This window comes from Bubalus kerabau, chromosome 1, assembly GCF_029407905.1.
Source record: "Bubalus kerabau isolate K-KA32 ecotype Philippines breed swamp buffalo chromosome 1, PCC_UOA_SB_1v2, whole genome shotgun sequence".
NCBI lineage: Eukaryota > Metazoa > Chordata > Mammalia > Artiodactyla > Bovidae > Bubalus > Bubalus kerabau.
In genome coordinates, this window is record NC_073624.1 from 11,751,641 (window position 1) to 11,773,850 (window position 22,210).

General features: G+C 61.8%; 2 protein-coding genes across 2 annotated transcripts in view; one reads left to right on the forward strand and one right to left on the reverse strand.

Annotated features, from left to right (window-relative positions):
• The window catches only part of CACNA2D4 (calcium voltage-gated channel auxiliary subunit alpha2delta 4), a 70,028-nt gene that overhangs the window by 35,072 nt on the left and 12,746 nt on the right, over positions 1 to 22,210 (forward strand). Inside the window, exons 25-26 of the mRNA XM_055579685.1 lie at positions 754 to 881; positions 3,993 to 4,073. Coding sequence (XP_055435660.1) covers positions 754 to 881; positions 3,993 to 4,073 — 209 coding nt within the window. The remainder of the gene's footprint in view (positions 1 to 753; positions 882 to 3,992; positions 4,074 to 22,210) is intronic.
• Positions 8,603 to 14,271, reverse strand: LRTM2 (leucine rich repeats and transmembrane domains 2). The gene is made up of 3 exons (XM_055567738.1): positions 14,193 to 14,271; positions 11,552 to 12,142; positions 8,603 to 9,057 (listed from the first exon to the last, which is right to left on the reverse strand). Exons 1-3 carry the CDS (start codon positions 14,269 to 14,271, stop codon positions 8,603 to 8,605), a joined length of 1,125 nt encoding a protein of 374 aa, XP_055423713.1.

Consider the following 22,210-nt stretch of genomic DNA (forward strand, 5'->3'; position numbering starts at 1 on the left):
CAGACGTGGGCCCCCACTGGGATGCATCTCTGAGTGACCAGCTGGATCTGGTCGTGCCATCCTTGTTGACCACATTCCCCCTGCCCTGAGCCCACGATTCTGCCTCCCACTCCCACCCCAGGTTGACCAGGCAATGTCCAAAAGGCGTTTCTGTTGTCACAGCTCGGGGAGAGGGGCTTGCTACCGGCAGCCAGTGGGTAGAGACCAGGGGTGTAGCCATGCACCCTGCAGTGCAGGGGGTGGCCCGTGATGGTGTCCGCCCCAAACGTCCATGGTGCTGAGTCTGAGGAGCCCACTGCTGGCAAAGCCTGAACTCCAGGAGAATCCCACCCAAACTGAGACCACCCCGCCAGCATGTCGTAAAGAGCAGAGACGGACACGAATGAGCCCCCCTGCGACTGTACGGTTTCCTCCCGCAGACATGCTAATTACCCAACAGAGGAATCAGGGTGTTTATCCAGAAGAAACACAAGCAGTTTACAGGGCGATGAAGGCCTTTCATTAGGCAGAAACCCTGCTCTTCCCGCGCTGTGCCTGCTGATGCACCAGCATCTGATTCTGGAAAAGGCGGGAATTGCCAGGAAGCGTCGTCTGGGACAATGCCCGCCTAGGGGCTAATCCTTCCTGCCTACACCTCCGCCAAGGCAGAGGGGAGTCACTCCCCTGGCCCGGCGATGGTGACCTTGTAAGAACAAGAAGATAGGGAAGACCGTGCTCGGATCTAGGGGACGTGCCAGGTCTTTCTCCTTGCAGGAGGTTCCTGACTCCGGCAGATGAAGACAGCATGTTCACCCTGGACCACTTCCCTCTGTGGTACCGCCAGGCTGCAGAGCATCCTCCCGGCAGCATGGTCTTCAACCTCCGCTCGGCAGATGGACCAGGTAAGCCATGTCCAGATATCCATGGCCAGGGCATCCCCCCTCCCGCCAGGGATACAAGATAACCATCCAGATCTCGGGGTCCCCTCCTCACTGGCCTCCACCCATGCCCAGGGTGGGTCATTTCATTCCTTGGTCAGCAGTCAACAGTGCCATTTAAAAGCTAGAACAAAGGAGAGAGGTTTGACCCAAAAGTCAGAAAGGGCTGGATTCCAGCCCAGATTCTGCATAGGAGGCTATTGGGACAGTTGGCCTCTAAGAATTTTCTATTTCTAAACTTCTGAGTGTTTCTGACAGATGCTCATACCATGAAAGAAACAAACTTTATTCCACAGTGGGGACGAGAGGGCTGGGCTGTCGACGTCTCCCAGGAGGGCAACCCTGAGCCCCAGCCAGCCCCTCAGCCACTCCCGGTAATAACAGGGTGCCTCCCGGCTGCCAGATCACCGAGGGCTGAAGGGCCTGAGGAGGGTGGTGAATGGGCCTCAGGCCCCAGCCAGCACAGGCCTGCTCATCCAACGGCTGCAGGCGTGGGTTCAGAGCTGCAGCCTCCAACCTCTAACCCAGCCCCCACTGCAAGAGATGGCCCAGAAAAGAAGCCAAGCAGCTTCAACAGAGCCCCAAGCAAGCCTCACAATGTTCAGGACAGACTGGACCCCAGAAGCACAAATGCTCACTCTCTTGATTCCCAATTGAAGAGCCTGTGGTCCAGAGAGGGTCCACGAGTCCCCTCTGGGGCTCTGACCCTGCACAGTGAGCGAGAGGGACCGGAAGTATCCACGTCCACTAGGCCGAGTGAGCCAAGGGGGCAGGAGAGGAGAAAAGGGGAGGAAGGCGGCTGGGGGTCAACTTGAAGTGGAGGCTTGTCCTCCCTCCAAGGTGCCTGTCCACCACCACCACCACCACAACCACCCTCAGGCAGCCCAGCGAGAGCCACCCCCACTGAGCTGGGGCGGGGGAGGCCCAGGCCCCTCCCACGGCCGCCCTCCAGATGCCTTCCCATCCGTCCTCCCATCGCGTTACTGTATGCTTATCCGCGCGTAGCTCATCTGGCGTGCACGGCCTCTTCTTGCACAGGGAGAGTCTGAGGCTCACCAGGACCACACAGTCGGGGGAGGGGGCACAGGGCCAAGGTCTCACTGCACCTCACTGTGCGTACGGCGGTGGTGGGGCAGGAGGCAGGCTGTGACCCCAGCGAGCACCCATGAGAGGCCCCTTCCCTCGTGGAGCCCAGGCCTCAGGGGCACCTCCTCCTTCCCATGTGTCTAGAGCAGGAGGTCCGTGAGGTCCTCAGAGGTTCTGGGGCGGCACCCTGTCCACCCCCCAAGGATGACAGGCTCCCTCCTGTCCATACTGTCACCAGAATGGACCTCCTGGTAGCTTTGGGGGGCAGGGGACAGGAGGGCGGTGGGCAGAGCAGAGTGCACGGCGAGGAGGGAGGGTTGGGGACCAGCAAGGGGACCCTCATACATTCCCCACCCCCCACTGCAGACAGAGAAAACAACCTGTATAATGGGTGAACCTGAGAAGGCGAGTGGGGTTCAGCTGCAGGGCGAGGGGAGGCCCGCCTCCCCAGGCTGACTCTCAACCCTCCGCCTAACCCTGGGGTGAGCCCTGCCCGAGCTGAGCTATCTCTTGCAGTTGGTGCTAAGACTGCCAGCACGGAGCAGGGTCTCGCCAGAGCTCTGGTGGCTCAGGCCTGTGGCCTCCATGCCCACAGCCCCCTTTCTGGGGCCAGCCCCAGGCCCGGCCTCCACCCCCTGGTAGCTGGCTCATGCAGCCAGGTGTGGGGCTGGGTAGCTGCCCGATGACACAGATGCTAAGACCCCCAACATCCCCAGAGACCGTGTCATCAGGGCCCCACCCCATACGTGGGTGTCCCTTCCAAGCCTGTGAAACACACACAGGGAGTCTGTCCTGGAAGCAGCCTGCATCCGGGGTAGCCTGCGGGGGTCACTCCATCAGTATCCTCCAGACATTTCTAGAAGCAAGCAGGGGAAGCCGGCTTCCGTTTTAGAGAAAAGGAGGGAGAGAAACAGCCACCCATGCAGAGACATGTGTTCCCTTGGGTCTTCATCATAGCGAATTCCTAGACCCCAGGACCACCTTCCATAGAGTCAGTTCCTAGAATCAGAGTTATTTTCCGTTTCTGTGAGATACTTGGTCCCAGCAAGGTGCGACGGGTGGTGCTGGCCTGGAAACAGCAAATAGGAGAAACCAGTGGTAGATTTAAGTTTCCTCACGGCTGGCACTGGGAGTCTCAGGACCTATTTGTTTCAAGCAGCGTCTGATGAAAGACATTCTAACAGGAGAGCACGTGAGAAAACCGTACCTCTTTCTCGGGAATCTTAGTGAGGAACTTGACCCCGTGGACAAGAGCGCCCTGAAAAGCAGGTCCAGGGACGTGAAGTCCAGGAGCCGCGGGTGCGCTCGTCCACAGCCCTCAGCGCGGAAGCTCTGTGCGGATGCAGAGCTCGAGCTGGTGCCGCGCCTGGCAGCCTGGCTCTCCTCGGAGCCGGGGAGGCACCTCCAGGCGGGCCCCAGAGCCTGGCCGAGTCCCCAGAGCACAGCTGCCAAGCGGGCGGTGACGTGGAGGCCCCCAGGGCTTATGGGGGCTCTGTGGATGTGTCAGACGCCAGCCGGCCTTCTGGGCCCCGTGCAGCCCTGGCATCTGGCTTCCCGAAGGGGCTGTCATTGTCACCTTGACCCCCGTGACTGATGAAGGACAACCCAGGGTCAGCCAGCACCTTGTCCGGGAACACACCCCGTCTCCCACTCAATAGGGTGCTGAGATGCCACGCGAGTCCCTGGGTGGGCACCAGCGGGCAGCTGCAGGCAGGCCAGTCTGCAGTCGGGGACCTGGCGATGCTACACCATCCAGAGGGGCAGGGACTACCTGGCAGCTTCACAGCTGCACGGAGAGGTGGGCGGCACCCCGCCTTTAGGGCGCATGTAGGAGACACTCGACAAAGACCAGAGGTGGGTGGTACCAGGCAGCCCCCTGGAAGCCCCCCACTCACTCGGGGAACATGGTGTTTACTGTTGTCCCCAGCCCGCCCCACCTTCGGCTCCTCCTCAGGTCCTGAAAATGTGACTTGGCAATTTTTCCCCCAGAAAGTCCGAGCGAGCCTGCGGTGGTGACGGTGAGCACAGCCGTAGCCGTGAGCGTGGACAACAGAACGGCCATCGCTGCAGGTAGGGGCTGCCCCGGGGCTGCAAGGCCGGGCGGCGGGGAGACAGAGTCGAGAGCAAGGCTCAGGTGTTGCAGGAGGCCCTGCGTGTGGTCTGCAAGGCCCCAGTGTGTACAGATGAAATGTGGGGCCAGTTAGTGAGGGGAGTCTTCCTGAGTCACTCTGTTTATAAAACCGTGACACCTCAGATCTAACAGTATTCATGCATAAAGTAAAGCCCAGACAGGTGAAGAGATCTGCTCGAGGTCACCCAGGACAGAGACCACCCAGACCTCCTTCCCACCTTCTGCATGCTTCTCCCGCCTCCACTGTCCACCAAAGGGAAGAGGGGGCTTATGACTCGGACCCTGAAGTCTGAGCCCCTACGCAAGCCCAGTGTTCCCGTGCCAGTTCTCATCCAGCCCTGGGTGATCGGGTTTGGTTCCATTTTACAGATGAGGAAACTGAGACCCAGAAACATTGCTTGCCCAAAGCCTCACAGCTAATAGTTAATGAACTAGAATTTGAGCTCAGATCACCTCTTGAAGGCGTGGGATCACAACCCTGTGTTGCCATTGGAGACAAAATCTGTGAGAGCGCCCAGGGAGACTCGCAGGCTGCCCCAACTTCTTGGAGCCTAGGAAGGTCCTTGGCTCCTTTGATAGTTGTCTGAGAGCCATGAGGCCTGTGTGATGAGGGTCCTGCATCCAATCTCCACGGCTCAGACCTGCCAGGTTCTTGGGGTCTCACCACTGTGAGTGCTGGGGTTGGGCACCTCCTTATGGGGGACTCAGCAGCTGCTGGGGGCCAGCACTGGGGGTCGGGACCCTCACGTCTTCTCCCCCAGGCTGGGTGCAGGGTGCAGCGCAGGCAGGAGCCACCAGGCAGGCAGGCTGCCCGCCTCAGCGAGGGGGTACCGTGCCGCCCACGTCTGGATGAAGCGGGAGCAAGTGGCTGGGTCTGGTTGCTCAGCACCCTCGTTCACAAATATGTGTGTCACAGGTGTCCTGAGGCTGTGCAGCAGGGCATGTGGGAGGGACTCGCTCTGTCCCTTTCTGTCCTTCACCTGGGCTGCTGATCCCAGGGCCCAGAGACCATCCCGGGGCCCTGGCTGAGTCTGTGGCCCACCTGCCCCCCTCTATGACGTGGTCATCTCAGCTCCCGCACACCTGAACGCCCGGTGAAGGGAAGGCACGGGGGGTCAGGCTGCTGGCTGTGCTCTCCTGCTCTCTCCAATTATTTGATATCATTTTTAACTCAGTGCTGAATTAGAGCTGGGAGGGGTTGCCATGGAAACCGTGTCCGGGTGCCTGTGGTTTAACTCGCTGCAGACAATCGCTCTGACGCTCCAGAGGAGGGAGGGCACGGATGCGATCGGACGGGGCTGGGGCACTAGAGACCTTTCTCCCTCGATTATATTTCTTTCAGTCTCCTTTTGTAATTTCCTCTTCCTGGCCTGTGGCTCAGCCTCCCTGAGCCCTTGAATGCTGTCCTGGCGGCTCCTTCCCTTGTGTACACATGAGCGTGTGTTGATAGGCGGGCCGCACGCCCCATGTCTGTGCAGGGGAGGAGGAAGGACAGCCTCAAGGCCCAGCCGAGGGCCAGGCAGGTGGACGAGGAGGGATCCTTTGACCGCTAAGCAGCTGCTTCGCAAGAGTTTATGCAAAATTTCTGGGACTGTACCGTTCTGATCAGGACCCACTATCAAGTCTCTGTGAGTGCCAGGCCTGCTTGGGGAATATCGAGAGCCTCATCTGCGGCTGCCATCAGCTGCAGCTGTGTCCCCAGCACAGCGGCTGTGGTCGGAGGATCTCTGTCTAGAGCTGCGCCTGCGTGAGCCCAGCAGGCCTTCAGACCTCATGCGCCCAGAACAGCGCACCTGTGTGTTACCCACACCTGTGCAGGCTGTGGGGGCCTGTCCTCTGCCCCCACAAGCACCAGTCTCCCAGTTCTGCTGTACCCATCAGGGTTACAGGGGGACACCTCCCCCTGGTTACCCCAACCCAGGCAGAGGTCCAGCTGGGACCTCCCCCAGTTACCCCCCCTACCCAGGAAGGGCTCCAGCTGGGACCTCCCCCAAGTTACCCCCCCACCTAGGAAGGGGTCCAGCTAGGACTTCCCCCCAGTTACTCCCTCCCCAGAGGGGGTCCAGCTAAATTCCTGGAACAGGGGCCTACTAGCTCTCTTCTCCCTAGGGTTTGCTCCTGTCTCACTGGGCTAGGGGTCGGGGGGTGGGGTGGTCACCCAGTGGAGAGCTCCCAGTTAGGAGAGAATTCCATCTTGGTCTGAAGAGTGTGACCTGTGTAGCCTAGGCCCAGTCAGCCAGAGGCCATTAGGCAAGGTGGGTCACTTGGGCATCGGGTGGATGACCCACCCGGAGGCCTTCTTGTCCTCCCGGCCACTTCCTCTCCTGGCCGCCATCCCCAGGCCTCCGGTCCATGATTTTGATCCTGTCTGCTGAACCCTTAGGAGAGGTCATCTGTGTGAGCCCCAAGTCCTGTCGGCCTGTCCCTGGAGTCAATCTTAAAAGCACAGGATGTTAAACGGGGTACCTCCTGCAAACCCAGAGACCTCCCCAAGACTGGTGAAACCTGCTCCCCTAAAGTGCCCTCGGGGAACCCCTCTTCCATCATGCAGCAGGGTCCCTGGGTCATAGGTGCACCTTCTACCCCACGGTGTCAGCCCTCAGCTTCAAGGTGGCCAGGCTCATGGCAGGGCTGATGCAGACCTGGGTCTCTGTGCTCCCCCACTGCCCTTCCAGGGGTGCCCCAAAGCCAGGCCTCGGCTGGGAGTATCCATTCACCTTAGGGGACTGGGGACACCCCATGCCCCTGCCTGGGGACCCTGTCCCAGATCCCAGTTCCAGACTCGCCTCCCGCCCAAGGAAACCAGGAGGCATGTAGGAAAATACAGTCTTTATTGGTCATCTGAAACAACAAACCAGAAATATAATTTTGCCTTTAAAAATCTTCTGTCTCAGGCTAAGATTCCACCACTGACAACACCCAGCCTTCCCCTACTCCCCGAACCCCCAGATCCAGTGTCAGCCAGCACCTCGAAAGAAGGAAGACTGTGGCCAGCCGGGTGGGCAGCCTGCACTCAGCACCCCCGTCCTTGTCCTGCCTCAGACCCGTGTTCTGGGCACCCACCCCCTCGAGACCTCCCGTCTCAGAGCCAGAAACCAGCCTGATGGCTCCCAACCCTCCATAAGCTGGGGAAGGCTGGTGTCCTGCAGAGAGAGCCCCAGACTCACCTCAGATCACACTGACCAAGGGGGCAGACCTGGGTAAGGAGAGCCTGCACTGCCCCCTCCCACCCCCGTCCCCAGCCTCAGTCCCTTTGGTGGTTTAGGGGCTACAGGTAGAGATAGACAGGCTCCCAGGGCTGTGCTCTGGTTTGGGCCCCAGTCTAGGGGCCGCGAGGATTGTGGGAAGCCAGATGGAGCAGACAGAACGCTGGGAAAGGGACCCTGCCCCCTCTACTGATGCCTCTGAGCAGAATGCAGGCGGCCTTTCGCTGTTCCCAGCGTCTGCTTGGGATGTGCTGGCAGGGCAGTCACAGAGTATGAGCCAGTCCCCCGCCCCGAGGTCACAGGCCCAGGGATGCTGAAGGTAGGGGCAGGGGGGGTGAAGGTTCAGAGCAACAGTTCTGGGGCTGCAGGCTGTGGGAGTGGGGGTGGGGGGCCCCACAGGGCCTGGCAGGGATGTACTTCGGCAGTGCTGAGGACAAGCCCGGTCTGTACCTGGACACCCAGGGGACCCGCCGTCCACACACGCTGCAGCCTCAAGGCTTCTGGGCCAGCGGCATCCCCAGAAAGCCCAGCAGGAGAGGTGTGAGCAGGTTACCATGGCAACGAGCAGCCTCATCCAGCAGCTCCACCTTGGACCCTGGAGAGGATCTGAAAGGAATCCTCGTGGCCATGGGTTTGGGCTTCTCCCAGTCAGCTGCGGGAGTTTGTGTCAGCAAGCAGGAGGTTGTGTGGTCTGGGTGCCGAGACCAAGGGGGAGGCCTGGCTCTGCTCCCCGAGGTTCTACAACCTCTGTCCCCATGCGACTGTGAGTGCAACACCGAGCGACTGGGAGAGTGAACAGTGAGCGGGGTGGGGAGGTCAGTAACTCAGGGCCTGGCACTGTCAGCCAGGGCGTGGTGCTGGGTTTCCAAGCGCCGGTCTCAATGGCAGGGCTGGTCTGACTGCACGTTGGTACCAGCCACTGGAAGCTGGGCCCAACATCGGCCAGCTCAGAAGAGAGTTCCAGAAACCGGCCCCGCACCCCAGATGCAGGCGAGATGAGTCGAGCCAGAGGTGGGGAGCATCACAGGCTGTGAGCTCTGACTGCAGGACAGGCTGAAGGGGCATGGGGGCGCCGGGCCCAGGAGACTCTGTGGCACACCTGTCCTTTCTGCCCGCAGTCCAGAGCTCTGGGGGCCCCAGGAGGAGCGTCAGCACACGCTGGTGGCTTCCGGAGGCTCAGGGTCCACGGAGGCTGGGAGGAAGGTGGGAAGGGGATGGCAGAGAGAGAGCCAGAGCACTCCCCCACCCTCTTTGCCGGGCTCTCAGGCCACGGAGGAGATCTGCTTCTGGTCCTCCTGCTCGCCCTCCGGGTCACCCATGAGGGGCTGGCGCTTCTTGAGCTCGCGGTGGTACTTGGCCATGAGGGAGGCATAGATGCAGCCGTAGGCGGCGGCCACCACCATCATGATGCAGACCACACCGCAGACCACGCCCGCGATGATCACCGTGCCGATGGCCCGCCGCACGCTCACGGGCCGTGGCCTCTGCTTCTGGGGGCAGGCGGTGCTGGGCTCGGGCTCGGGCTCGGGGCCCGGCTTGGGCTTGGCAGGCTCCGGGCTGGCCTTGGTGCAGGGCGGCCCGGAGACCTCCTGCCCGGCTGAGCTATTCTGATCCTCCAGCTGGGAACAGTAGTTGAACATCTCCATGGGGACCATGCGCATGTCCTTCCCCCTCAGCTCCTTGGGCAGGGTGCAGGCCAGCTGGTCCAGGCGCCCCCCTGCATCGGGAGAGAGAAAAGGTGGGATGAGAACCAGCCGTCCCTCTCCCAGCCCCAGGTCCCACGTGGAGGGCCCAGGAGGACCATTTTCCACCAGCAAGGCAGTGAGTCCTGTAGCCACGGCGATAGGAGAGGAAAGTGGGGGACTAGCGTGTATGAAGCCTAGAGCTGGGGAGGTGGGTACACATGGTGGCATTTAATCCATGCAGAAGCCTTGTGACGTGGACAGTGTCCCTGTTCCTATTTGATAGAGAAGCACACAGACATCCCCACCTTGCCTGCTCCCCAGAGTCAAACCAGCCACCCCCTGCCCCGTGCTCAGGAAGGAGGGGCCACGACCCAAATACAGTCCATACCCCTCCTTGCCTGATCCCCACTGGCCCATCTGTAACCCAGGCACTGTCCTGATCCCTGCTGACCTGTCTGTAATCCCCGGCACCATTCTCCCCAGAGTCTCATGCCCCCAGGCTCCTCAAGCTAACACCAAGGGCAGAAGTCAGAGCCACACTCCTCCAAGAGGGACCTTGGTCCCTAAGGTACCTCCTTGGAGAAGGGGGAGGAGAAACCACAAGAGTGGTGTCCTTCTTAGAGCAACAGTGGCCCCGTCAGTGCCCTGGCCGTAGCACTCTGAGCCCAGAGGCATCTTGTTAGGGTGCTCCGAAGACCCCCGAAGGCAGAGGAGGGGCCATAGCCAACGAAGGCGTGCAGGCCACAAGGCTGCCCAGGCTCGCCCAAATGACGGCCGAGCCAGACTTGACCTGGGGGAGGCGGGTGCAGACCACAGGTGGCACGAGAGGAGGGCAGCTGCCCAGACACCCCCTTTTGGCCTCTTTCAGTGTCCGGAGACCAGGATGCAGGCACTGCCTGCCCCCATGGAAGGGCCTGGGCTCCTGCCCCCTGTCCCTGCCAGCGCCCAGCCCAGCCCAGCTGCCACAGACTCCCCACACAATAGATATCAGTCTTTCCCGGGTGCAGGAAAAGCCTAGGTTCTTTGTTTTGGTTTGGTTGGTGTCTTTTGGAGGCATGCAGGGTGGAAAATAGCTCCAACAGTGACAAGATCCTAAAATGTACATTCCCCTCCGTGCTCTTTTCTTCCCGGTGACCGATGACCGTTTGGAGGGGCAAGGATGTCCCCTGCAGATCACACATCGTTCTGGTTGTCCAATTCCCCCGTGCCGCCAACCGCCTATGCAAGGCTTACACCCCGTGAACTGTGTTCAGGGCCTTTGGGCCAGCGGGAACTGGCCATGGAGATGGGGCTACCTCACCTTCCTGCTCCAAAAACCTGAGGTTGACTCCCTCCCGGCCACGTCATCTTGTGCAAAGTACCTAAGTCACGTAATCACTCACGAGGCTCGATTTTCATGGCTGTCATAAGAATGACCATCTCAGCTGGTCTAAGGGGTCAAGCAGGTCATGGGTATGGAAAGATACTTGGAAACTGGAAACTATACAAGTGTTCATTATTATTTCTCCTCTCACAAAAAATGGGAGCAATTACCACAGTGACTAACATTTTATGGCACTTTATCATTTGTAAAATGTTTTTAATTAACTAACGTATGGGAATATTAGGCAAATAATGAGATTGTGGAAACACTCTGAAACAAAAGGAGTCAGCCTGATGAAAGCGTTAGAGTTCTTTTCACATCAATTCATTCATTCAGCAAATATTCTTGGAGCCCTACTTTGTGCTGGGCACCAAATCGTGTCTAGTTAAGCCTGGTTAAATATTACGACTTCTACCAGCAAGCAAGTGGACATATAAATGAGTAAGCTTTACTGCAGACCCACTTTACACTGAGTACTTTTCCAGTTACTTTCCATGTGTTTCTGATTTAATCTGCACAGGGATTCTCTGAGGCAGATATTGTTATTTGCCCCGTTTCACTGATGGGGCACAGCCACAGAGGCTAGCCTACTTTCTCAAGATCACACAGCTAGTAAGTGGCAGAGCCACGAAGCCAACCCAGATCTGGCGCTTTTAACCAGAGGCTTACATCTTTGCCCTCCTGTCCATTTCATTTAATCATTTTGAAGCTTTTTCTAGGACTTGCCCGGGGTTAACGAAAGGAGTAAGGGAAGGAACTGGAAACCAGAGGCTTTGGGTTTCTTAGCCAAAGCTTTGATAACAACTTCTTGGGAGGAGGAGTTGAGATCAGCGTCAAAATGAAAATGGGATTGCATCTGCGGATCTGAATTCCACTCTACCTCCTGAAACTGTGGGTGTGTAAGAGGTGGCTGCGTTATTCAGAGGAGAGAGGGTGGTTTTAATTCATCCCCTCTTCCCCGGGCCCAGGGATGCCCAGGGGACAGTTACACGGTGTGTTCAAGCCCATCCTGAAAACCTACAGAAGGGAGAGCACATGGCAGGGAGTCAGTCTGGAGAGAGAGAGGGTACAGAAGGACGGCCGGAGCAGAGGGGACACAGGAGGAAGGAGGGGCACCAGGCCCTCTGCCTGCTGCTGGCCCGTCCAGCCTCCCCTGCACTCACCTCGGTAGGAGAACCACTCGAGCCAGCGCTTGAAGTCCCGCAGGTGGCAGTCACACTCCCAGGGGTTGTCTGCCACGTGCAGCAGCTGCAGGCCGGCCAGGGGCTCAAAGGTCCGGCGGTCCAGGCTCTGCAGGCGGTTGGCGCGCAGTGACAGGGAGCGCAGGGCAGGCAGCCCGTCGAAGAGGCCGGGCGGGAGCCGGGACAGCCCGTTGAGGGACAGGTCCAGGTGGCGCAGGCGCGGCAGGGGCCGCAGCAGCGCGGCGTCCAGGGCCCGGAGGCTGTTGTTTCGGAGCTGCAGCTCTGTCAGGTTGGCCAGGTCCCCAAAGGCCATGCGCGGCAGCCGGTCCAGGAAGTTGTTGGAGAGGTCCAGCCGCTGCAGGCCCGACAGGTTGGCGAAGGCCCCGCTGGGCAGGGAGCTCAGCCTGTTGTTGAGGAGCAGGAGGCTGCGGGTGGCTGCTGGCAGGTCCGGGGGCGGCGCAGTCAGGCCCAGGCCGCTGCAGTCCACCTGCAGACCGCGGCCGTCACACGTGCAGGGGAAGGGGCAGGCAGGGACAGCCTCCGCCGTGCACAAGGCGATCCAGCAGGCGAGCCCTGGGGGCAGACGGGGGACAGAAGGACAGACGGTCACCGCCTCCTCCTGTTGTCCTCTTCATGCAGATCCCACAACGGGGCCTTGCCAGGATCCCCATGGCCACCCACAAGCGTGCACTAGCGTGTCCTAACCACGTGAGACAGAACTCAGTACTGCAGCACCCTCAAGTGAACAGATCCCGGGTGGTGGGTCACCTCGGGCCCCCGACACGATAGACGTTGACACGACAGAGGACATGGGGCTGTGAGGGGACCTTCCACGTCCCTCTCCAGGGGCGCTGCAGTGGGAAAGATTCTCTTCCCTTCTCTCGATGCCCACCCCTCACACGCACCTAGAGCTGCACGGAGAGTGGGTGGGGGCCGTGCTGTATGCACCAAGGCACACACCAAGCCCCCCCTACCCTGGCCTGCAGGAATCCCACATCCAAGACGGTCCAGCACCTCAGGGTGAGTAGGGAGCCCCAGCACCCAGTTCGCATTCCGAGACTGCTGTGGAAATGACAGGGTGAGACGCCAGTTCCCCTCCACGCAGAGGACGCTGGGGTGCAAGCCACACAAATCTTGGGCCTGGACACGTGACACATCTGTTCTCGCTCCACAACCAGCCTTGCCCTTAGCCGGCAACTCCGTCCCCAATTTCTGCAGGAGGAATCCGATGGCAGCATTCCTCTCGTGGTCTCAGAGTTTGCCCAGAGCCCTTGTGGCGGGGCTGCAGGGGAAGGGGCCCTCAGAAAACAACGCCTCAGGGCAGCTCGCTCCAGGGTCTACCCTTCTAAGAGTGAACGCAAAGCCCCCTTCGCTGTCCTGGGTGTCCCTGTGGAGGGGGAGGGAGGCTGGCCAAGCCCAGAGGAAGGCCCCAAACAAGGAGTGATGGACAAGTTCAGACCCACTCTAGCCACTTGGCTCCACTGGGAGGGGCAGCACCTCCCTGACCAGGTCCAGGAGGGGGTGGCTTTGAATCTATGTCCAGCAGGGGTCTGGGGTCTGGTGTCCCGAAGGGCAGGGCCTGAGGGAGCAGAATAGGACTGCACCCCCTTTCCTGGAGGGTCAGTGACACCTGAGAGGCCTGACCAGGCTGACACCTGAGCCTCTCTGTTCTCAGGGGCGAAATGAGCACAGGTAGGGCCGTGGATGCCAGCTGGAGGCCCTTCCAGCCACCCGAGGTCACCTGCTGGACCGCTGACCTGTCGCCCTCTGAGCTGACTGCAGTCAAGGCAGCCTGCCCAACTCCCCCCGCCCTGCCACTCGGAAGTCAGCCTCCCTTCCTTCGGGCCCCACTTTCCCCAGAGAAACACTCAGCCCATCCGGCCTCCCCACTCAGAAGGACCAACAGGACTAGAGGTCACCGTCCCCCCGCCCCGAGAAATTCAGGCCAGCGTGAAAGCTCTGGTGACGAGAAAACAGAGCTGTGTGTTGCGAGGTGTTGAGTGATTCTAGAAGGAGGCTGAAAGGGGAGCTGGGCGTCTCGGGGCTCAGCCGCTCTGCATGGTGAATAATTTAGCTCGTCTATGTCATGGGGCGGTGGCATCTCAGGGCTGACCGGGCGCCGGCAGGTCAGGTGGATGGACGTCCCCCCAGGATGATTCTTATCTCTTACCCCGTAGCCTTGACCCTTCAGCTGTGCGAGAATTCCCAGGGCTTCCTTCACCCGACAGCTCACTAGTCTCCCTTGTGGGCAGTGGGTGGCCTTTGTGTCCCCTTATACAGGGGAGGGCCTGGACCACACCCCTAAAGCCCTTCCAGCGCCGTGTCCCCAGAGCCCACTGGTTCCCTCCATCATGGGGCCCTAAGAGCAGGCCCCAGGCCCACTCAGCCTCCAGCCAAGCACGACAAGAGGTTTGCCATTAAAAGAGGGAGATGGGGCCCCTGGGCTCGGAAGCAGACCCGTCTAAGAGGACAGACCTGCACGTGGGACCCTGCTCCCGATCCACCCATCACGGAGCTCAGAGGTGGCTCTTCCCCTGGAACCACGGGCAGGGCTGGTGACGGACACCCGGGCAGATGGTCCCTGCAGCCCCGCTAGCCCGACGTCCCCCCACCACCCACTCACAAGAGATCCGCCTCCATAGAGCGAGCCAGGTGTGCCCCTTGGTGTCCCTCGGCTCAGGGCTGCTGCCCAGGGCCAGCATGGCGGCTGCACTGTGGCCAGGCCCTGCACCTCCGGGGAGAGGAGCCCCCGTCCGTCCGTTCAGTCAGTCCTGAGAGAGAGGGAGAGAGAGATGAGCAAAGCGGGCATCAGGTGTTCCAGCCCAGGGGTTGTGGAGGGGGCTGGTGTCTCTTTACACTCCTCTCCTGTTCTTCTCAGCTCTGATTCCCTGGCTGGGGGAGAAGGGGAGGGAGAGGGCTGAGAAGCCAGGAACCTCAGCCTCCCTGGATGAGTCAGGGAGCGTGCAGGGGCAGGCGGGCATCCCGGGAGCCCTCAGATGGAGCCCAGATGGCACTGAGCTCCAGGCTAGGAGGTTCAGGAGCTGTCCATCCCCCCCAACCCCAGCCCCCATCCTCTGCCTGCCCCTTCTCCTTATCTCCCTGGATGATCTCCTGAACGTGTTTGGAGTCATGTGACCTCCTCTGTGTACAAGCCTCCCCCACATCCCAGGTGCCTAAAGCCAGGGCTACCTGGCTCCCCACCCCACTGCACTCTTACCATGGCCCCCAGGGAGGCAGAGACCAGGCCCAGCACAGGGCAGTTGGTAGGTCGGTCAGTGGGTGGGTCACGGGAGAGCCCCAGGCCCCGCTTTCTCCACGGGGCAGCCCCCTGCTTTCCCTCCACGGTCTCCTAGTGGGGGAGCAGCCGTACTCTGTCCTCCGCCTCCGGCAGGTCTGGGGAAAAACTCATCAGCTCAGGGGCTCGTGCTGCAGTGGGGAGACAGGTCCAGCAGAGGGTGAGCTTGCAGGGCCAGGGACAAGGAGAGGGGGTTCCATCTCCCAAGGGACCCGCTCCCACCCCAACCCAATGGCACAGGCCCTCCCTGCTTCCCTCCCAATATGGCCAAGGGCCCCATCACAGCTGGGCCTGGCGCCAGGTGGGGAAGGCCAGTTGGGAGGGGGACCGCGATGCTGCTCGCAGAGGGCGGCCACACGGGTCCCCCGGTGGCTCCAGGTTGCAGCCTCCCGCTCCCCCTCCCACAACCGGTTTAATTCTGGGAGCCCGGGAGCCAATGGCAGAGCCGAGCAGGCACTGAGGATGTGGGAGGAGCTGTTGGGGGCCTGCTGAGCCCTGGAATCTCATCACCATCAGGGTTTCCCTCGGGCACCAGGGGCCTCTCCCGCCTCCTCCCCGCTTCCATACAGCTGCCAAGCTGCCTCCTGGCCTCTCGAGCCCAGTCAGAGCGCAGCGCCCGCGGGTCCTCAGCAGCGGCCAGGCAGGGGCACCTGCTCAGCGTGGGGGCCACTTGGGATGGGGGGGGAGGTAGGGAGGGGACTCCTTCGGGGGGGGGAGGGGGGACCTGGCTCTGGCTCTGGACTTTAGCCCCCATCCCCTGCTCTGGAGGGCTCACAGCGTCACAGGGGCTGCAGAGGAGGCACGCTGGGCAGATGTGGAGTGAGGGAGCAACCTTGAGGATGGACCAGGGTCCTGGGCTTGGCGGTGGAGGAGCAGCTTAGGGGTCATCTCCGGATGCCTCCCCACCTCCTAGCACCAGACCCCATGGGCTCCTGGCTGAAACGCCCAGGTCAGGGTGGGCTCTGGGTTCAAGTCTGTGTCAGCCGCTCTGTAAGTTAAACCCCATCGGCTCTCTGGATCTCAGTCTCCTTATCTCGAAGGCAATAAGCAAAACATACTGTCCCCCATGAGACCAGTCTAATCGTGGGAGGCGAGTTCATGTCTGCTGAACTCAGGACACACTGTCTTGGAAGACAGTCTAGGTGACCCCAGGTAGACACAAGGAGAAGCCAGGGCCCCTATCCTCCCCAGGGAAGGGTCAGCAGCTTACAAGCCTGGCCGCTGAGCACTCTTTCCTGCCCCCAACCTCACATCCCTGTTCCTGAGCCCATGCCAGGCAAGCAGCTGTCACATGGCAGTCACCGTGGGCCGGGCTCACACACAGCCTCCAGACCTCCATCACCGAGGTCACTGTCCACCCTCTCGGCCCCAACCCTCGGAATAGCCCCTCAGTGCTCCCACCAGCAAGGACCCTCATGTCAGCAGCTCAAAGCATCCACCCGGTACTGGGCGGGTCAGCAGCCACCCAGGCTCAGAGATGAAGACCAGCTAGCCTGGTCACACGGCCAGCCAGGGACAGAGGCCCGCTCCCTGGTGATGGTTCCCTGCAGTGGCCCCAGCAGGGAGACATGTAGGTGTGGACTGAGCAGGGTGCACACACGCTCCCAACATGGCATGTGGGGAGACAACCCCAGAGAGCGTGCAGCCAGGGCACGTGCTGACACACGCATACGCGTGCACTCACGCACCCTCAGATGCCGCCCCTCCGGCAGTTCTCAAGTGCCCCCAGCAGACAGGTGCATGGGGTGGCGGGGGAGGGACCTCTGGCCTAGAAGCAAGGTTGAAAGAGGCCCCTAGGGGGCCCTTCCACTCTCAGACCCACCCACGAGTCTTTCCGGCTGCCATGGGGAGACAGGTGGCCGAGAGCCCTCTCCCCATGCCCACCTGGGCTCATCCCCACCTCCCCACCCACTTCCTAGAGTGAGCACCTGGCCGTGAAGGTGACTTGAGTGCAGGTCCTGGCACCCCACCCCCCAGCGTGAGGTCCACTAAAGCCACCGTCTGGGGGGAGGGGACACTGGTGGCCCTGAGATCTCCAGAGAAGCCTGACAAGAACAAGCCCCTCCCCAGGTCCATGGGGTGCAGACTGCTCCTTGGGGAGTGGTCCTGCCTGCCTGGGGACCCCAGAAGCACGCCTCAGGGACCCCTGGGCCCAGCACTCTGCCCTCCGGCCCACCTCCAACTTGAGGACCCCCTTCCCCCCGCAAAACCCGGAAGCTTTCAGCCTCGTTAGGAAAGTGTGACCTACTTCAGGAAGCCGGGGGCACAGCTGCTAAGGCAGGCGCTGGCCGCTGAGGAATAAATTCATACTGTCTGGGAGGGGAGACCCCACACACCATCTGGGAGGGGAGACCCCACCCAGGTGGAGAACGGAAACAAGTGAGGGTGGGGGGTCTCCAGGCTCCGAGCCCCTCAGCCCTGTGGGCATTTTTGTCCAGTCCCGGGACAGGGGCACAGAGTGGAGGGCAGCCCTGCTGCGAGAATCTGGGCGGAGATTGGTCAAGAGCTGAGAGTCGAGCACCCCGAGTGCCCCCCAGAGCAGAAACCGGGGCTTTATGCCCCACCCAGCCCCCTGCTACTCAAGGGCAGTCCAGGGGTCAACAGCACCAGCCTCCCCAGGGACTTTCTAGACCCAGGCCAGGCTGATGGGGTTGGAACCTGCCTCTTAGAAGATCACAGGCAATTCATGTATCTGGTCAAGTTTGAAAGGCCCTGGGCTCGGTCACTCCTCTCCTGGGGGGCTGCGTCAGGGGCCCGGGCAGCAGGGGGCAGTGCGGGAGTGGTAGGGGTGCTGGAAGCATCACCTCCTGCAGGAAGGCTCTGGACCAGGGAGACACGTTACCATAGCCACAAGCAGCTGTGCGCGGTCCCTGGTCCCCCAGCTATTCCCTGGGCTGAGACGCGCTGTCAGCCCCACTTGCAAATGGGGAAACAGAGGCCCTGGAGACTCAGTATCTTGTCTCAGGTCAGGCAGTAGAAGGTGGCAGGCTTGCGTCCGAGCAGTCCAGCGACAAGGCTGCTAACCCGGCTGTCTTTGCAGGCCTTTAGGCCGGTCCTGCTTTGCCCTGCCTGCACATGGAGGCTGCCAGAGCAGGAGGCAGGGGGCAGGGACGGGCTGCACCCTCTCAGCTGCCCAGCTTCACAGCTGACCCCACGTCTCCTTGTCCGCTGGCTCAGTGTACCTGACGCAGTTGTTTTTATCAAACTGGTCGCCCCCTCCCTGACGCCCTTCTTCCCAGGGACGCCCACAGATGCCATGGGGAGAGTCCTGGGGGGCAGGGGTCTTCCTGGAGGGGTGGGGAGGATGCTTTCTAGAACCCCTGCAGCAGGGGCTGTGCACTGAGGTGAGCATGTGGGCTGGGAGCTCCAGGGAAGCCGGGGCGGGAGGTGCTGACGGGCAGGAGGTGGCAGCTGGAGCAGAAGGGCCCACGTGCTCCCTCCCAGCCGCGTGGGGGGCCGTGTCCCCTGGAGACTTGGGGGCCAGAGTACCCTGGAGACTCGGAGGCGGGCGCCTCACCTGGCCCCGTGAAGGAGAGGCCTGCCGTATTCCTGCCTCCTGCAGACACCCAGCCTGGGGGGGGGCGGCCTCTGATCTCTCTGTGCTTCTGCACCCACCCTCTCTCCTCCTCCAGGCAGGGCTGGCTCAGTCTCAGGTTAGAAACCTCCAGGAAACCCCACAGGCCTGGTGTCCACGCCCCTCCTCACTGCTGCCGGGTCACGTCCATCCCCCTTAGCCCGGTCCACACCCCACAGCCGGCAGCGTCCACTGTGCCTTGACTGGCACTCCTGCCCCTGGGACATCATGCCGACCGGCCGCACACCCTACCCCCCTGGACCTCCACCCCAGAGCAAGACTTCTGCAGTCTGCGCTCTGTGGAGAGGTGAAGGTCACAGAGGCGAGAGGCCAGGCTGAGGCCACTGCCCAGGGACCCGAGGGCAGCGCCCTCCTTCCCGCCTACCCAAGCCCAAAGACCCCCCGTAGGCAGGACTGGGGCACCCACGCTGAGCCCTGGGGGTGGCACCAGGGCTGTGCCCTCCACCCGCAGCCGCCGGTCTGGCCTTCCGGGCCCTTCCCACCTCTTCCCTGCCCGGCACCCGGAACACGCGCGGCTCAAGCAGTGCGGAAGCAGGTTTTTTTAAATCTCTAAATTTGTTCTTGGAGGAGACAGCCTCCTGGTTCATTTTTAAATGCGAGTCCCGTTTTCATCCCCAACTTCCTACAGCCTGGCTTCCTTGTCAGACACTGCCTCCCGATCTCAAGCAGACCCTCTGGGAAGACGGACATAAAGTACCCCCACCCCCGTCACTTCTCATAGGAGTTGCTCTTGGGCAGGCTCTGGACTAGGCTCAATGGTGGCCTCGGGCAGGCAGGAGATGAGGAGGTCTGATCTGTGTAGTGGTGGGGAGAGACCTCCCCTGGCACCCCAACCTTTACAGACCCCCTCCCGGCCCCTCAGCTTGGGGACTGAAATGCGGGCAGGGTTTGCTCGCTTGGCCCCAGACACAGCTTCCAGGCAAACGCAAAGGAGCCAGATCGGATCTTAAGAAGCCTCCCCCTCCTCCTTCCGCCACCCCCGGCTGGCTTCCCTGGTCTCCCTCTCTTGGCAGAGCCGAGCCTGTGCAGTGGGGAGGGGGGAATCGCTGCGGGTTTCCCTCCCAGCTGGACTCCTCCACCCATCTCCACGTGCTCAGCCTGCCCCCCAGCACCCCAGCCCATGTAGTTATCTAAGCTGCCGGGCGTCAATCTGAGTCAGACCAGGTGATACCCAGCCATGGCCTGACAGCCAGGTGCCAGCCTGCCCCCGCCCACCCCAGGCAGAAGACAGCAGCTCAGGGAGAGGACAAGGAGGCCCGGACGCCTGGTCAGGGGGCCTCTGTCCTGCACTGTCTTGTCCTGGCCGCCCCTAAGCTGAGTCCACCACCCCCGCCAAGGCTTTCTGACCCCTTTGTAGGTAGAAGGGGTGTACATCTGGGGGACTCCAGCCTCAGCTTGGTTCCTGGGGCCCCCACCAGGCCTGGGTGGGCTGAGAGCTGATCCAGAGCCTCAAGGAAGGGCAGGAGGAAGGGCTTGGAGGCTCCCCTCCCTCGTCCACTCCCAGCCACGCCCCCCAGGGAGGCTCCGCTGGAGCCTAGGGACTAAGGTCCAGCTGGGGAGGGCTCCCCTGCACCCCCGTCTAAGGGCAGCCTCCTGGAGGCCAGCGCCCCACACTGAGGGCATCCTGTAGAGAGGTCAGTCAGCCCCCTGAGGTCCAGTGCCCCAGGCTGCCCCCTACCCCACAGACGTCCGCTGTGTCCCCTTCACATGGCACCCAGACCCCGGGGCTGTCTGTGCTGAGCTGGGCGTGCAGGTGGCCCAGGGCCCCCGGCTGGCGCCCCACATGCTGCAGGGATGGTTTCTATGCCACCAGGCCTGTCGTCTGGCCCCGTGGCTGCCTTCTCCCTCCTCCTCCGGCAGAATGCTGGCTCCTGTCCCCAACACCGGGAGGTCAGAGTTCCCTGTGCCCTTCAGCTGCCCAGATGTCCGGTCCTGAGTCCCGCCCCAGCCCCAGCCATTGCCCCCAGGTAGGAGGCACAGCAGCTGTCCCTGCAGGCACAGAACCCAGCAAGGATGGGCTTGGGCCCCAAGCCCAGCTCCCGCAACGCCCCCCCCCACCCCGCACCCCCGCCGAGCACTCAGCACTCACCTTTGGCAGGAACAAGCCCCTTGAATCAGTGGTGTGAGCCGTCCAGCCAGCCCCTCCTGGAATTCCTGGAGGAATCAGACAGCGGCACAGCCCGATCCCCAGCAGGACCCGGGTCCCCAGCAGGACCCGGCAGCAGTGCACCGGCGGGAGCAGCCTGCGGCCGCTGCCTCCTCCTGGGGCCAGGGCTGCCGGGTCAATGGCACACGGAGGAGGAGTGGGAGGGACAGAGGGAGCCGCGGAGAGGGGCAGGCGGGGAGGGGCGCGCGTGTGCGAGCAGAGAGCAGCGGAGTGACAGCGGGGGAACATCCGCGATGACAGCGACAGGCGCGCACACGGGAGGCGGGCGCACGGGCGGGCGGGCGCACACACACCGGAGGCGCTCACCCTTGAAACCTCCCATTTCAGAGGGAGACGCGGCCGGCCATGAACTCCAGGGGCAGGAGCGCTGTTCACCAGCACCCCGCACCACCACCTTCCCTCCCCGCCTCCGCAGGCTTTCCCGCCCTGGCTGCCCCCCACACAGCATCCTCTAGCTCTGCCCCCTCTCCCCTTCCCTTTGGGGACCAAGAGGCAGGACCCAGAGCACAGAGGTCCCCGTGAAGCAGCAGGAAGCCGCTCTGAATCTGTTCAGAGGTGGGGGCCGTATCTCCCACCATGCCTGCAGGAAGGGAAAGCTGAACGACAGTCTTGGTCAAAGGGACACCTTCTGGAGGGAGGGGTGCATGAGGGCCCATCTGTCTGAGGTCCTCCAGGGAGGGGCCCCAGGCCACGCAGAGCCAGTGGCATGCAGACACACAGAGGTCACTGAGCCTCGTGACCCGAGACCAGGGCTATCTGGGGAGGGAGACGCAGGCAGGCTGGGCCGGGGCCTGGGGCAGGTTTTCTGGAGAGCCCTGGGGTGAGCCTGGAGGAGCACGGGGGTGGGGAAGGGGGGCAAACCAGCCCCTTCCCCAGCCTGGACCTCTGGCTGGATGGGGAGAGATTGACATCAAGAGCTCAGAGGCCTCTCTACCAGCCAGTCAGGACAGAGGCGTTGGAGAAATTGATATTCCAAGGGAAGGCAGGGGTTGACCCGAAGGAAACGAAGTCAGGGACCAGTTGGGGAGGAGCCGCCGGCCAGAGCTGGACCCTGGTGACCTTCCTGGCATCTTTCAAAGCCTGCCTGATGGCTGGATGCGTGGTGTGTTTGTCAGGGGTATCCAGAGTCCCTCTTCCTTTACGCCCGCTTTTGGGGGTCCGTGGTCAGCACTGGGTGCAGGCTGAGAGACCCCTCGACACTCCTGCACCTTCTTTCTCTGTCTGCTCTGCTGGGCAACAGCAGGAGTGCCCAGAGGAAAAGCAGCCTTCCCTCCCAGGATCCCAGCCTCCCACCCTGCATCATGAGACCGGCCCCCACCCACCCCACACACCCCCTTGTCCCCCGGCTGCTCCCAGGACAGCATGTCCTTCCCAGCATCTGGAACCCTCTCCTCACCCACGGGGCACCTTCCCCTCCTTGAAAACTCAACCAGAACTCCCGTCCTGGTGCGCATGTCCGGCTGGACCTTCTTCTCTGACCCATATCACAGAGGACAGCTGTCTGTGGGTGGGTGGGTCATCCCAGGTCTACAGTGGAGGGCCCTTCCAGAAGAGGGGTCTGCCTCCCCTGGCTGAGTGAGGAAT